The 15,215-nt window shown below is 24.8% G+C and overlaps 4 protein-coding genes across 7 annotated transcripts; 1 reads left to right on the plus strand and 3 right to left on the minus strand.

The window, feature by feature from the left end:
- Nucleotides 1-460: 460 nt before the first annotated feature.
- On the minus strand, nucleotides 461-2,198 carry LOC122852861 (F-box only protein 44-like). The gene is made up of 3 exons (XM_044152943.1): nucleotides 1,474-2,198; nucleotides 1,261-1,404; nucleotides 461-1,185 (listed from the first exon to the last, which is right to left on the minus strand). The coding sequence occupies exons 1-3, from the start codon at nucleotides 2,026-2,028 to the stop codon at nucleotides 1,024-1,026; spliced, it is 861 nt and encodes a 286-aa protein (XP_044008878.1). The 5' UTR covers nucleotides 2,029-2,198; the 3' UTR covers nucleotides 461-1,023.
- Nucleotides 2,199-2,699: 501 nt separating this feature from the next.
- On the minus strand, nucleotides 2,700-3,662 carry LOC122852862 (60S ribosomal protein L18a-like). The gene is made up of 3 exons (XM_044152944.1): nucleotides 3,564-3,662; nucleotides 3,183-3,362; nucleotides 2,700-3,100 (listed from the first exon to the last, which is right to left on the minus strand). The coding sequence occupies exons 1-3, from the start codon at nucleotides 3,579-3,581 to the stop codon at nucleotides 2,765-2,767; spliced, it is 534 nt and encodes a 177-aa protein (XP_044008879.1). The 5' UTR covers nucleotides 3,582-3,662; the 3' UTR covers nucleotides 2,700-2,764.
- Nucleotides 3,663-3,745: 83 nt separating this feature from the next.
- On the minus strand, nucleotides 3,746-7,310 carry LOC122852863 (probable serine/threonine-protein kinase MARK-A). Its single transcript, XM_044152945.1, has 2 exons — nucleotides 7,065-7,310; nucleotides 3,746-6,966 (listed from the first exon to the last, which is right to left on the minus strand). The coding sequence occupies exon 2, from the start codon at nucleotides 6,957-6,959 to the stop codon at nucleotides 3,960-3,962; it is 3,000 nt and encodes a 999-aa protein (XP_044008880.1). The 5' UTR covers nucleotides 6,960-6,966; nucleotides 7,065-7,310; the 3' UTR covers nucleotides 3,746-3,959.
- A 985-nt stretch (nucleotides 7,311-8,295) lies between these two features.
- LOC122852864 (putative E3 ubiquitin-protein ligase UNKL) lies at nucleotides 8,296-14,319 on the plus strand. 4 transcript variants are annotated; one of them, XM_044152950.1, is made up of 8 exons: nucleotides 8,296-9,112; nucleotides 9,277-9,486; nucleotides 10,769-11,394; nucleotides 11,544-11,689; nucleotides 11,785-12,151; nucleotides 12,234-12,721; nucleotides 12,795-13,127; nucleotides 13,188-14,319. In XM_044152950.1, the coding sequence occupies exons 1-8, from the start codon at nucleotides 9,054-9,056 to the stop codon at nucleotides 13,344-13,346; spliced, it is 2,388 nt and encodes a 795-aa protein (XP_044008885.1). In that variant the 5' UTR covers nucleotides 8,296-9,053; the 3' UTR covers nucleotides 13,347-14,319. The 4 variants fall into 4 exon arrangements, with proteins under 4 accessions (XP_044008885.1, XP_044008883.1, XP_044008882.1 ...); XM_044152948.1 differs by having other exon boundaries at nucleotides 8,397-9,112; nucleotides 10,769-11,415; XM_044152947.1 differs by having other exon boundaries at nucleotides 8,454-9,112; nucleotides 10,769-11,415; nucleotides 11,770-12,151.
- The last annotated feature ends 896 nt before the right edge of the window (nucleotides 14,320-15,215 follow it).

Consider the following 15,215-nt stretch of genomic DNA (forward strand, 5'->3'; position numbering starts at 1 on the left):
TAGTCTTTGTCTGCTGTTGATTTTTTGATGAATATATTCTTGATGAACCAATGTCAATGTAGTATTAATTGTTGAATGATCAAATTACATATGATGGTGCAAGGAAAAGATGATGACTGACGAACGCAGACGAACGTATCGTTCGTGATCGGCAGCACATGTATAAAAACTACGTAGGTTACTTGATGAATCATCAAAGATTAAAAAAAAATTAACTTGGACCCATGTGTGGCTCCTAAAACTTGTTAACACATGCACGATGACCAAGCTGACGATAACAATTTTTTATTATTTTTTTGTATTCACTGTCCTAAAAAAAATCGTGGACCAAGTCTCATGTCAGGATCATCAATAAATTCATTTGAACACATGATGAAGTTGTAAAATAAATGTATTACATATAATTGGGAAATTTTCAAATCAACATGAATATATTGCATCAATAAAATTAACAGCTGGATTTAAAAATTCATCATTTTATTTGGTTCATCTTGATTTACTTGATGGCTTATTATTATTCTGATATAACAACACTTTTTTATTAAAACAGTTGATTGTATTTATAAAGTTTTTAATGATTTTGTAAAATTTAAAAATATTATTAATACTGAAGTTGATAAAATATTGATTTGAAAAAAATCTTTTTGCAAGTAAAAAACATAAAATATTAGTTGAACTTGGTGATTAAACATTTTGGCTTGTTAGAAAATTATATGTAGCTCTAAATATTACATAATTTTTTTTGTTTATAATCAAAATCCAGTACCAAAAAATCTTGTTAATTTAAATGAATTAAAAGTGCAAATTATTGATTTTATATAAAAAAAAATATATATATAAATTTATCAATAAAAATACATAAATATATATATTTTCCATAATTGTTATTTAAAAATGTTGACAAGTTAATAAAAAAATCTTTTTTACAAATTTTAATAGTCAACATTCAAGAAGATAAAAATAAGGTAACTTGCACATGTTGCCAGCAACATAATTTGAATGATAAAAAATTAATTTTCCTTGTTATTTATTGATAGCAGTAGTGAGTTTTTGAGCTTTAATAATAACATATGCTCCAGTCATTTTACTACCATAGTGTCCAGCCCAAAAACGTTTGTCTTGTCCTTCATGTTGGAAAAGAATCTTCCTTAATCCAGGTCCATAATTTTTAAATTCATGGGACATCTTTAAATAATTAAAATAAATAAAATATAGGTTTTAAAATACACCTGATCAATTTGTACAAATAAAAATACATACATGATGCCAAATATTTTGTGTTTCATCAATGATTGTATCATCAAAATTGAAAGTATCAATTGTCCTATTTTTGGCATCAAGAAGACGTATGGAGCATCTGTAATATGCTGGACAATCCCATCTGCAACTGTACCATTCGCCAATCTATAAAATAACAATTAATTATTATATATTTTCATATTTTTCTTGTTTGTAAATGATAAAAACACATACATTAATTGAAGGCTGATATTTATCTAAAATTTCTGGTGAAAATCCTTCAGAAACTAAACAAACAATTTGACGTTTTGTACATGGAACATATGATGTAACAAAACAACGTTGTTTATCATCAAATTGAGCTTCTTTTGGTACCTCTGGTACACCAAGGGGTGGCTCCTCAACAATCCAATCATCACCACCTTGTCCAATGATTGTCCAATGTTTCAATTGTTCCTGACCCGAATGATTTTTTATTAAATTTTTATTAAATGGTTTTTTATGAATTATTTGATAATAAACAGTCCATGAAATATCTTCAGTTGAGCACAATGATTTTCCAACAAGTGATTCATACTTTTTACGCCATATATAATTACGAATTAAATTTTTCCAATGTTTACAAACAAGTTGACAATTGACAAGTGATTTATAATCAATATACTGAATTAAAATTTGTGAAATTACTTCTTCAGGTATATATCTATCACACATGATCAAACCATTGTTGTTGTTTTCATCATACTCTATTCGTTCTTCAGTATCATGATGAGCCAACATTTGACCCATTGTCAATTTTATTAAAATTATAATTCAATTAATTAAATCTTTTAAAATTAAACTTGCACAAGTTGTGTAATATCAGCTGATGATGTCAGGTAAAATGACTCATAAGGAGAAAAAAAAAATATATTAATTGAGTATTTTCTTGCTCTTTTCTCAGCTTTTCTTTGACGTTGTGAAGTTGTCTCCAATCATACCAACTGACAAAAATTAATTTTATATTTTTAATATACCGCATAAATATAATAGTCACCTTCATTTTTATATCTTAAATAATAATTATATTTTTTTAAAATATAAAAACAATACATTAGTTATTAAAAATACTATTAAATACCATCAAAAGTTGTAATTTTCATGAATAAACTGGCCTGAAGTTAGCAGCTTGGTCGTAGTCATGATTGCCAAATTTAAAAACAATTTTTAAAAAACAATAAAATTAATTAAATAAAAGTTATATGAACAATTGTTTTCTTTTAACAAAAAACCTGTTAAACTTAAATGCATCATTTTAATTGCATTGAAAACCTAGAAATTTATTTCTTTTTTCTATAAAAATTAAACTTGATTCCAACTTGCAAAAAAATAGTAGAAATGCAACTAATAATTTGTCATAAATAACGTCTTAAATTAAAAAAAAAGGTAGAGATAATAAAATGTATTTTAAATGCATAAAATTTATGTATTTTTTGTGTATTTATTATCAACATCTTCATCATCATTTCCTTATTGAAGTAACAGATTATTGGAAATATGTACGTGGTTTGCGTACACTAAATCTTGGCATCTGGTTACGATGTTGAATTCTTTTGGGTAATGGGAAACGAATCTTGGCATCATGGAATTGTTTGACCTGGGGTCTGCGACAGTTTGATGCTTTAACAAGTTCAACTTTGATGATTTGAATTGAGTGAGCACGAGCACGATGACGAGCACCCATATCACGGTAGCATTGTGTTACTGCACCTGATACTGTCAAATCTCTGTACTCACGGTACATGTTGTGAGTTCCAGATCTTGAATCATAACGTAACCAAATTCCAAAATTTTTAATTGTAACTGGTGATTTTTCATACACCTAAAAAAACAATCATAAATACAATTATTAATTTATATTGTTATTTAATTTTTTTGAGTAAAAATTTAAAGTGATAAATTACCTGTTTAAGAGATACAATTTCTCCAGTTGATTTCTTGAATTTTTTCAATTGTCTCAAGAAATACCAAAAACGAGATTTTGCAACAATTCTATCTGGTGCAAAAATTCTCATTTTATAAAGAGGAGTTGTCTTCTCCTTTTCTGTTGGAAGTTTTCTTCCAATGACTTCATATTCTTTAAGCTAAAAAAAATTTAAAAAATAAATTAATTTATTAAATTGAGGTTATGTAAACCATGCTGCCTAATTTAAATCAATTAATCACTTTGAAATATAAATATTAATCACTATTAAACTTTTTTATCTATTATATTATTTTATAAGTAATTATTTTTCACATTATTTTCATTGTATATTTATTTAATTATTTAAAATAATAACTACCTCTCCTTTAGCCTTCATTTTGCACGGTTTTAACACGCGAGAGTCAACGAAAAAGGTGGAAAAAGGAAAAAAAATCCACACACTGCCACACACAAAACAGAAAATATTCTCGAGTTTGCGCAAATAATATCAAAATGGCTGCTGTTGTTAATCCGGTTATTTAAAATTATTTAAAACAATTATTTTGATATTATTATTAATAATTTTTATTAACTAATAGTAATTATTAAAAATTAATTACTAAAAAGTACGAAATATTTCAACAATTATTATACAAAAGTATTTTAAAAAATTTTTTATCAATAGATAATCAATCAATATGTATAAATAATTTATGTTTTTAATTTTTAAAATATGCATGCTTGTTTTTTTTTTACTTAAAAAAAAATATAAAATTTAATTCAAGTGTCTTTGATTAGATGAATTTGATGAATCATTAGATTCATTTGTTGTTGGTGGTGGTCTTCTTGATGTTGGAGCTTGTGAAGATGTTCTAAGTCGATTGGCCAATCTTTGTAATGCATTTTCAAAACTAATTGGAGATGATCTATCAGTTGTTGTTGGTGTTGTTGTTGTTGTTGTTTGATTAGTATTACGTTGAATTGCATTAATTTGAGAAGTTGAAGAATCAATTGTTACATTATGATTTGGTCTAATTGAATATCTTAAATGTGATGAATATGGTGTATGTCTATTTGTTCCAATTGTTGATCTTCTTGGTGGTGTTGATCTTCTTATATTATTATTATTTGTATTTAAAGTTGATATAAAATTATTTCTTGCATTCATTTCTCTTTCAATATTATCAATTCTATTTTGTTGCATTCTTACACGTAGAGATATTAAACGATCAACCATAACTTCACGAAATCTTGATTGATTATTTCTTGTTTCAATATCAGGAACAGATCTATTACTAATACCAACAATTGGTGATGTTCCAGTATCATTTGTTGTTCTTTGATTATTATTTTGATTTGTTAAACAAGCACGTAATGCCATTGATACCATTCTAGCATGTTGTTCTCTTGATCTCATTTGTGATATTCTTGTAGCTCTTGTTGATGCTAATGATGATGACGATGACGATGATGATGAATTTTGTCTTATTGAATTATCAAATCTTTCAATTGATGATTGAATAGCTATATCTCTAACTAAATTTCTCGTTTGTCTATCACCAAGTTGATTAACATTTGAAGAATTTAAAGATTGGCTAGCTGAATTTGATGGATTTATTATTCCAATAAATGAATCACTCACTAAAGGTGCTGGTAAATCACTAGCTGTTGTTGTTAAATTCTGATTTATTATTTCAGCTGGATTAATTGAATCATTATTTGATGGTATATTATTCCATACTAATGGATAATCCAAATTCAATGACGAGTTATTAATCATTTGAACTGAATCTATTGGATTTTGTATAATTCTTGACACAGCATGTTGTTGTTGTTGCTGTTGTTGTGATGAATCTTGTGCTGTTGTTGTTGTTGTTGTTGTTGGGTTTGATTGTACTGGTCTATGATATCTTGATGCTGTTGATGCTGTTGTACGTGTACGTCCAGCAATTCCATCACGTCTAACTGTTGATGACTGTGAGTTATTAATATGTTGTCTTGCTGATGAATTATCACGTGGTATAAGATGTTCATATCTTTCTAATTCAACTTGTGTTAGCTCTCTTGGATCAGTATCAATTCTATAAACTGGAATTTGTCTGTATGGTCTACCTCTTGATACCAATGGACTTGGTGTTTGAAGATGATGATTATTATTATTATTAATTTTTTGATTATTTTTATCTTGTTGTTGAAATTGTGTTGAATTGTGTTTAATAAAATCAGATAATGGTCTTGTTTCAAAGCTTTTATATCCTTGACTGTTACTGCTGCTGCTATTATTATTTTTAGATTTATTATTTTCAATGTCATTAATATCAGGAACAACTTGTTCTTCTTCACCAATAATTTTAGGTATTTTTAATGTACCAATAATTGTTGATAATGAATCTAATACTTGTATTGCAGTTAAACGTTGATTTGGTTGTAATACAAGTAAATTACGTATTAAATTAATAGTACCATTTGATACTCTACCATCATTTGGTATAAAAAAATTAGCAGCTTTAATACGTATAAATAATTGAGTTGGATTACTATCATAAAATGGAAATTGTCCATAAAGCATTGTAAATAATACAACACCACATGCCCACATATCTGATGGTTTACCTAAATATGGTTTACCACATAATACATCTGGTGATATATATGCTGGTGAACCACGTTGATCTTTTAATAAATCATTTTCACTTGATAAATATTTACCTAAACAAAAATTTGTTATTGTTACTTTTCTTGTTTTACGATTTAATATTAAATTACCTAATTTAATATCTCTATGTACAATATTTTTTTTATGTAATTCAGCAATTATTTTAATTGTATCAATAAATATTAATAAACTTTCTTTTTCACATAATTTTTTTTCTCTAATAACATGATGTTGAAGATTTAATAAATCACTATTTATTGGATTATAATCATGTGATGTTAAACAATCAAGTACTAAACATAAACGTTTTTTTAATTTACCAGTATATATTCTTTTACCATTTGATAATGTTTTTTCACTTAATGCACAATCTTTAAAAAATCCATGATGTTGAACAACACCATTTTGATTTTTTAATAAACTTAATAATGAATATTCAGCATGTAGTAACATTTTACCTTGTCTATCATCTTGTGTTTCATATTCATTATTATCTTTAAGTGTTAATATTTTAATTGTATAAAATTTATTTGTATCTGTTTTTTTAGCTAAACATTGTACAATACTTTGAACAGGTGATGTACCAATTAATGGACCAAGTATATATGGACCAGCTTTCTTAATTATTTTTGGAGATACTTTGGTACCTTCAATTGGTATTTTAATATTACATGGTATTTTAGTTTGACTAGTTGTTGGTATATTTAATTCACCAATTGATTGATTGCAATTTGTTATTGGTATTATATCATTATTTATATCAACTGAATTAAATGTAACATTATTATTCATACGTTCAAGTGATAATGCATCATTTAATTGTACTTGATTTGTATTTGTATTATGATTAATATCATCATCACTTTGAATTAATGACCTTGACACATTATTGACATATGGAACATCATCATTTATGATAAAACCATCAGGATCTATTGGCTGTGAATCATTTGTCATTTGTTGATTTATATTTGAGACAGTTAATGTATCAATATTATTTGATTCACTTGTATCCATTGATTCATAAACATTATCCATTTGATTTTGTATTACGTTATTCGTTGTTGTTGTTGTTGTTGTTGTTATTGTTGTTGCTATGTCTTCATGACTACTTGTCATATTTTTTCTATTAAAAAAAACAACATTTATTTTAATTATTTTAAATAATACTTATGATTAATATTATGTCTATTAATTTAATTTATTTATTTTGCTTTGTTTTACCTTTAATGGCAATAAATTGTTTTCTTTTTTTTTATTCACAAATTGATGATGTATCAAAACACTCAAGTGCCAAGTGCACAAGCAGGTTAGGTTAGATTAATTTTTGCTCTTTTTTTTTGTTATTTGTTTTCAAAACAAGATGGGGGGGGGGCATCACTATAAATATAATAATTATAATTTTTGTTGTTGTTGTTAATTATTATTATGTTTAATGTCAGTATATTGTTGTTGTTGTTTTTTTATTCTTTTTCATTTTTTAAAGCTTAAAGTTAATTTTATTTTTAAAAATACTTGATGAGTCAGAATTTAATTTTATTTACTCTACATTTTATTTTTATTTTATCATTATATGTACATGTAGATGTATGAATAATAACTACTGGTCATTACAAAAATAGCTTTTTCAAATATTTAAAATATTTATAGTCGTTGCGTAATGCATTGATAATATCCTGGTAAAAAAAAGGAGTATTAAATTTTTATAAATAAAAAAATTAGCAACTTATTTTGCTTATAATTATTAAAAAAATTATTTTGCAAAAATTTCTTAATTAATTAAATAGCTAATTGTCGTAATGTAAATTTAAAATTTCCCGCAAATTGATTACAGCGCTTTTTTTATAAATAAAAAAAAAAAAAACATTAACAATGGCGGATTGCATAAAAAAAAAAATATAGATAAACCGGCAGGACTTTTTTTCCATACAGTGTATGTGTTTTAAAAATAAATAAAAAACTAGCTAAAAATTTATAAATAAAAATTTAAAAAGTAGATAAAAAAACAAGTGTTAAAAATGTGAAAATAAAAAAAACCATTGTTATCTCTTTGAATCATCAAAAAGGATTTTTTTTTTTTTTTTATGATAAAAAATAATATTATTACGGCGTAAAATAACAGATCATAACATGAATGACCTTGAAAGGATAAAACCAATAATCACGTGACGAATGTATATCCTAGAAAGTCAAGGATTGGCTAAAAATAAAATAGGAATCAAACTACGTCGTATTTACCCGGTGGGTGCGACTCTCCCCTCAATTATTATTATCATAAAAAAATATTATTTTCCCACCTTTTATTTACCGGTTTTTTCTTATTTTTTTTTAGCCAATCAAAAAAATTTTAGAATTTGCAATTGGAGTTTGCGCATATTAAAAAAAACAAGCTCTCTATATTTTTTTATTTTTTTTTCAAACAACGCATGCGTTAACTCTTTTTTTTTTAATTATCAATAATAATAATTTTGAATCACGTGAGTGTAAGTTAACAAAAAATCATACATAATATTTATATTTTATATTATTTTTTTGATATTATAAATTTTGTCTATCGCACATTGGTATTTTTAATTTAATTTTTCATTACGGCATATTATTTTTCACCGAGTGTGTCGTTCGCGTCGTTTGTTGCTGTTTTTTTTTTTTCCATCCAACACACACACACAGTAATAAATAAAAATAAAAAAAACACAAGTACGTGGTGTGTCTTGAATTGATGTACATCTAATCATTTATGGATAAAAAAAAATTTCAAGTGAAGTTTAGTAAAAGTGAAATTTAAAAATAAAAAAAATTTCCTACAAGTGTGTGAAAATTATAAAAATAAAAAAGACAAAAATAAATCGAGTGATTACATTTGTGTGTGTGTGAGAGAGAGAAATATATACAAAAATATAAAGAGAGAGTGTATGCCGACAGTCGGGATTTTAGGCTCTCTCTTTTATTTCTCTCTCTCTTTCTCTCTCTTGGCGTCTCGTTTTACTAACCATTGCATTCCTTTTATATATGTGGCTGTCTCAGCTTCAACGACGCGCGAGCGTTTTTACGTGTTTATTTTATCATAATAATATTGTGTCAACAAATAATATTAAAAATACAATAATTAATAATTGTTTAATATTATATTATTATTATTATAATAATATATTTAATATAATAAAAAAAAAAAACATTAGAATTGTGCAAATGGTTTGTTTATAGAACACCAAGATGAAGTCCGACTCAAAACCTTTGTTGACAGCACAAGCTGAAAAAGCCAATCATTACACGTAAGTTTTTTTTTTTTTTTTTTATCTATTATATTTTTTTTTTTTTTATTACTCATATATTAGTGTTGTTGTTTTTATTAATAATTTATACCTACTTAATAATTTAATAGTTTTAATTTTTGTAATTATTAAATAATAATAAATTTATTGTTTTTTGTTTTTAGATATTTAAAAGAATTTAGAGTGGAACAATGTCCATTATTTATTCAACGAAAATGTACACAACATCGACCATTCACGTGTTTCAATTGGCATTTTATGAATCAACGAAGACGTAGACCAGTTAGAAAAAGAGACCGCACCTTTAATTATAGTGCTGATAATTATTGTACAAAATATGATGAAACAACCGGTATATGTTCTGATGGAGATGAGTAAGTTGTATTTAATTTTCATTCAATTCATAATTAATTGGGATTAATATATATATTTTTTTTTTTTGGTGTCTTATCGATTTGTCATTTTATAGGGATGTATATATATATTTTTTTTTATTCTGCTTGTTTTATTCTCCCCTTTTTTTTTCTTTCTTTTTTGTCTCCATTTGTTTCAGGGTTGAACTTGACTAAATCGGCGTCTGCGTTTGACAGTTCAGTTTTTTTTTTTTTTCATCTCATATTTATTTTTATATTTTTTCTCATCTTCAACGAGCAATGACATCCGTTTACTAAATAAAAATTTTATATTACAACATGCTAATGGATGTTATCATAATTGGATATATTTACTTTCAATTTATATGAAAATGTCAAAAGTTCATTTTTCCTCTTAACACTTTTTTTTTTATTTATTTATTTTTCCGTGAACTTCCTGTTTGGTGGTATAAAAAAGTAAACTTTTTAATTTTTTTTTTTTTTTTTTTTTTTATAACCTATAATAATTACGGTAATGACTTGTTGATAAAGAAATAAAAAAATCGCGTCAGCGTATTACTCATATTTATAATTCATGTATAACCTACACCTGTATGTTGACGTGTTACATATTTATTATTTATTTTGAATAATAATATACTTTTATTCTCATGAAATAGCACATTTTTTTTTTATATCTATTTTGATGATAAAATTCACATCTGTTGCATGACACAGATGTAATCATCGCTCGTATAATAATAATAAATACAATAACAAAAATAAAAAATCAATACAACATTGATTCATATTTTAATTTATTGAATAATATTTATCAGATGAATGAATAAAAAATGATACATATTTGTTAACAATAAATTATCTTGTTAATAAAATTAAGCGAATGATTGTGTTGTAATATAGATAATTAATATTACAACTTGATTAAATTTCCCTCCAAAATAAAAAATATAAAATATTTGATAATCGTGTATATGGGGTAACCCCATGATATATAATGCGTGCGCGTATAGAACAGGGAGTTTACCAAACAAAGAAGCCTGCTGTTATTGATTTTCTCTTGAAACACGACGTTAACAAAGAATCATTGGGTACAACACTTTATTTAACTGTTATTTGATGTTATTAAATAACAAATAAATTGTACAAATATGTATTAATTTTTTAAATTCATATATGACTTAATAGAAAGAAAAATATATATGTTAATGATTCATCATCATCATCATGATATTTTAAATAATGTTTTTTATTTAATTTTGTTAATTTATATTAATTACAGTTGTCCATTTCTTCATCGTACTGCTGGTGATACTGAGCGTCGTTATCATTTAAGATATTATAAAACATGTATGTGTGTACATGATACAGATACACGTGGTTTTTGTGTTAAAAATGGACCACATTGTGCATTTGCACATGGTAATCATGATCTCCGTCCTCCAGTATATGATATTAAAGAAATTCAAGCATTAGAAAATGCTGATTCAGATCCAAATTCATCAACAAATGGACCAAATATACTTGATAAAGAACGTAATTTAATGAATGAAGATCCAAAATGGCAAGATACAAATTATGTATTAAGTAATTATAAAACAGAACCATGTAAAAGACCACCAAGATTATGTAGACAAGGTTATGCATGTCCACAATATCATAATAGTAAAGATAAAAGACGTAGTCCACGTAAATATAAATATCGTTCAACACCATGTCCAAATGTTAAACATGGTGAAGAATGGGGTGAACCTGGTAATTGTGAACAGGGTGATGCTTGTACATATTGTCATACAAGAACTGAACAACAATTTCATCCTGAAATATATAAATCAACTAAATGTAATGATGTTCAACAGGCGGGTTATTGTCCTCGTGGAGTCTTCTGTGCATTTGCACATGTTGACCGTGAGTTTACTATACTCAATCGTACGTAAAGCATATATTTTTTTTATTTATTTTTGTTTGTTTGTTGTGTGTAGATTATTGTCTAGCTATTTTTATTTATTGCATTTTTATTAATATTTATTTATAAATTTATTTTGTTTATTTAATAGTTTTACCAACTGAAGAAATGAATCTTTCACGTGATATATCTGTTCCATTGGATTGTGGTACAAATTTAGCTGATTTACTTAGCAATGCATTACCACCTGATAATAATCGTTCAAATGAAAAAGATAAACTTCAAAATGATAGCTGTGTAAGTAAATTATTGCTTTTATTACTAAGTAAAAAAATTTTTAAAAAAATTATAAAACTTGAGAAATTTTTGTAAAATAGTTTTTATCATTACAGAATGGAAGTGGTGAATTATCAGAATCAGCAAGTACAAGTAGTCAAGGAAGTAATAGTTCACATAGTAAAGCACCAGGTGCACAATTACATAATTCAAGTAATAATTCTGGTTTTAATTCATCACAAAAAATTAATAGTATGATGTATAATCCAAATTCTTTAATGCAAATAAGTGAATTAAGAAAACAAATGATGGCATTAGAAAGTGATCAATTATTAACAAAATCAGAAAAAGCACAACGTAAACAAAGTCTTTATTTAGCATACAATATGAATGGTTCAATGGGTAGTCATTCATTAGGTTCTACAATTTCACCATTATCAGGAAGTTCATTTTATCCAAATGACACTGTTGAATCTGTTATTGGTAAGACTTTAAAGATAAAAATATAAATAATTAAATATAAAATATATTATTAATACAATATTTTGTTATTTTTAATTTACAGGTAATGCATTAGATGATTTAAATTTAGATGATCCATTAAATCTTGTTGATTCAATTCATAGAGATACAAATTCACCAATAACAAATTCAATATCAGCTGGTTTAGTTAGTTCTGGTTTACTTGGTAGTACAGCACCAGTTAATATACCTGGAATGGCTGAACGTTCAATGTTACAAAATTTTTCACCAACAACATCAAGTCCATTACAAAATCTTCAGTCAGCTGGTTTTCTGACTGGTTCACGTTTTTCACATCAAGATTCAATTGAATCATCAATGCCATTTATGAGTCATTCAATATCATCAGATCCATTTAGTAATCATATACAATTGAGTAGTTCAGCATCAAAATTAAGTGGTTTTAATAGTAGTTTATTTGATTTTGCAAATCAAGGATTATCACCATCACGTACACAACAATTACCAGCATCACCACTTATTAATACATTTTCAAATATAAGTCCAAGTAATTCAAATTCATTATCAGAGGTAATTATTAATAATTTAAATATATAATAATAATGTTAATATAAAATATTAAATATGTATTTTTATATTATAGTTACAGCTTCAACGATTAAGAGAAGAATTAACATCAAGTAGAGCACAACTTGCAACTTGGGATGAAAGAATAAATCAAGCAAGAGTTGCATGTGCTGCATGGCAATCTGAAAGTGAAGAAGCTAAAAGAAAAGCATCATTAGCTGAACAACAACGTGATGATGCACTTATGCAAGTTAAACAATTAAGAGTTGAAAATGATTCACAAGCAACAAATGGTGGTGATTCATATGTTAATTCACTTAAACGTACTGGTGACATTAGAAATATGTCAATTGCTGGATTAAAATCAATACAATCACAATTACGACAAGATCTTGAAGAAATTGAAAAGGTAAATATCATAAATATACAAGTTAAATATATATATTTTATAAATTATTTTTGCTTTTAGGTACTTTATAGAGAAACAGCAACAAAATGCATGGTTTGTGAAGAACAAAATCGTACAGTGACATTGTCACCTTGTAATCATTTTGTTGTTTGTAATACATGTGCACCAAAACAACGTGATTGTCCATACTGTCAAACACCAGTTGTTTCAACAAATTAAATTATTATATCATTTTTTTTTTTTTTCAAATAAAATAAACTAAATACATTCAACAAGTATATTTAAAAAAAATAAATCATCATATGCTTTCAACAAGTTTTCCAAGTTTAGCAATGTGAGTGTGAATTTAAAAAACTAATTTTATTAAATAAACAATGCGTGATATAGACAAACAAAAAAAAAAAAACATTTAAAAAATAAATTTATCTCGGGAGTGAATAAGTTTAAAGACAATTATTCAAATATTAATTTAAAAAAGAAAATAACAAAAGTTTTTTTACTTTATTTTTTATTTTTATTAATCATAAAATTATTTAAAGCAATTTTAAGATTATTATTATTAAAAAATAATAGTTTATTTCAAATTTAATTGAGCCTATGATTTTTGTGTTTGCTACAAGTGTATTTTATTGTGTTGTGCGTTTCTACGTTGACATAGTTTCGAATGAGAAACAAAAAATGAGAATTTATCGAATAATGATAAATAAATAATGCGCAATGATTATATCCAATTTGGATAGTTGAAATAAATTTAATAAAATAGATTGAGAAACAGTATATAAAAGTAAAAATAAATAATTCATCAATTGAAGATCGCCAATGTCGTTGGTGTAACAGAAGCAACGAAAAAAAATAATAAAATCAGCTGATAAACTGTGCAGTGTATGTATTTTTTTTTTTTTTTTTTGTTTTTTTTTTTTTTCTTTTCATATTTTAAATATTATTAGATATTTTTTTATGTCTAGAAGATTTAGGAATTCAAGTATTAACATATATTCATTCAGCTAGAGTTGAAAGATATATATTTTTTCTTTCCAATTATTTTGAAATATAATTATTTTTCTTTCATTACGATAACATTTATATTTTTAGAGTTTTTGAATTTCATATGTCATTTTTATAAGCACACGTAGGCTAACAATTTTCACATGTTAATGAATATTATAATTAATTAAATGACAGTATATTTCAGCTTCAATAATAACCTATTTTTCTTTTTTTTTTTTTTTTTCATTTATGCTGAAAATTTAGATATTCACTCTCAGAGTTTTAAATATTTTCATAATAATAAATGAAGAATTTTTTTGTTTACAAAAACCGTACTTTATATTATTAAGTATATCGACATAATATAAATTATATTTATATAAAAAAAAAAATGAAAATAATCTATATAAATTAATAACAATACAGAATTTATTTCTATAATTAAAAATTGTATATTTAATATTTGTTTATATTTAGAGAACTATAATTAACAATTTTTTCTGACTTGATTTATATATTATATATATATTTTTTTTTCTATTTTCTCATTCAATTTAAAAAGTATATAAATATATTGTATGAGAAATTATATTATCATAAGAATTTTAGGATTTTTCAATTCAATCAAAATATTAAATAATATCGTGATTATATTTAAAAAATAAAAAAAAAAAAAAAAACAAAGTGTATATTGCACAGTTTATCTATGGAAAAAAATAATTAAATTTTTTTCTTCCTGATTAAAATTATAATAATATAAAAATATATATTATATTGTAATAATAATTGCAATAAATTAACGACATTTTATTTAAAAAAAAATTTTTAAAAGTCGTTTATTGCAAACAAATTTAAGTTAATGATGGTGACAAATGAATAATAATTTAAGCAACATTTAGTAGAATAGATAGGACAACGTTATTATCAAATTTTTTTTTCTCCTCATAGACATATTATGCTAAAAATGAAATAAACTACATGAAAGAATAAAAAAAAAACTAAAAAAAAAAAAATACATAAAATATACATAAAAAGTTAAAAAAAAAAAAATAAAATAAAAATAAAATAACTAAATAATAATAATAACATTAACAATCATTT

This window comes from Aphidius gifuensis, linkage group LG3 (assembly GCF_014905175.1).
Source record: "Aphidius gifuensis isolate YNYX2018 linkage group LG3, ASM1490517v1, whole genome shotgun sequence".
Classification (NCBI taxonomy): domain Eukaryota; kingdom Metazoa; phylum Arthropoda; class Insecta; order Hymenoptera; family Braconidae; genus Aphidius; species Aphidius gifuensis.

Coding starts and splice junctions, on each gene's coding strand:
- LOC122852864 (XM_044152947.1), top strand. CDS start 9,054: ATGAAGTCCGACTCAAAACCTTTGTTGACAGCACAAGCTGAAAAAGCC. Junction 9,487..10,768: donor ATATGTTCTGATGGAGATGA/GTAAGTTGTATT, acceptor TATTAATTACAG/TTGTCCATTTCTTCATCGTA. Junction 12,152..12,233: donor CACTGTTGAATCTGTTATTG/GTAAGACTTTAA, acceptor TTTAATTTACAG/GTAATGCATTAGATGATTTA.
- LOC122852862 (XM_044152944.1), bottom strand. Junction 3,101..3,182: donor AAATTGTATCTCTTAAACAG/GTAATTTATCAC, acceptor TTGTTTTTTTAG/GTGTATGAAAAATCACCAGT.
- LOC122852863 (XM_044152945.1), bottom strand. CDS start 6,959: ATGACAAGTAGTCATGAAGACATAGCAACAACAATAACAACAACAACA.
- LOC122852861 (XM_044152943.1), bottom strand. CDS start 2,028: ATGGGTCAAATGTTGGCTCATCATGATACTGAAGAACGAATAGAGTAT. Junction 1,405..1,473: donor AATATCAGCCTTCAATTAAT/GTATGTGTTTTT, acceptor GTTATTTTATAG/ATTGGCGAATGGTACAGTTG. Junction 1,186..1,260: donor CACAAAATATTTGGCATCAT/GTATGTATTTTT, acceptor AATTATTTAAAG/ATGTCCCATGAATTTAAAAA.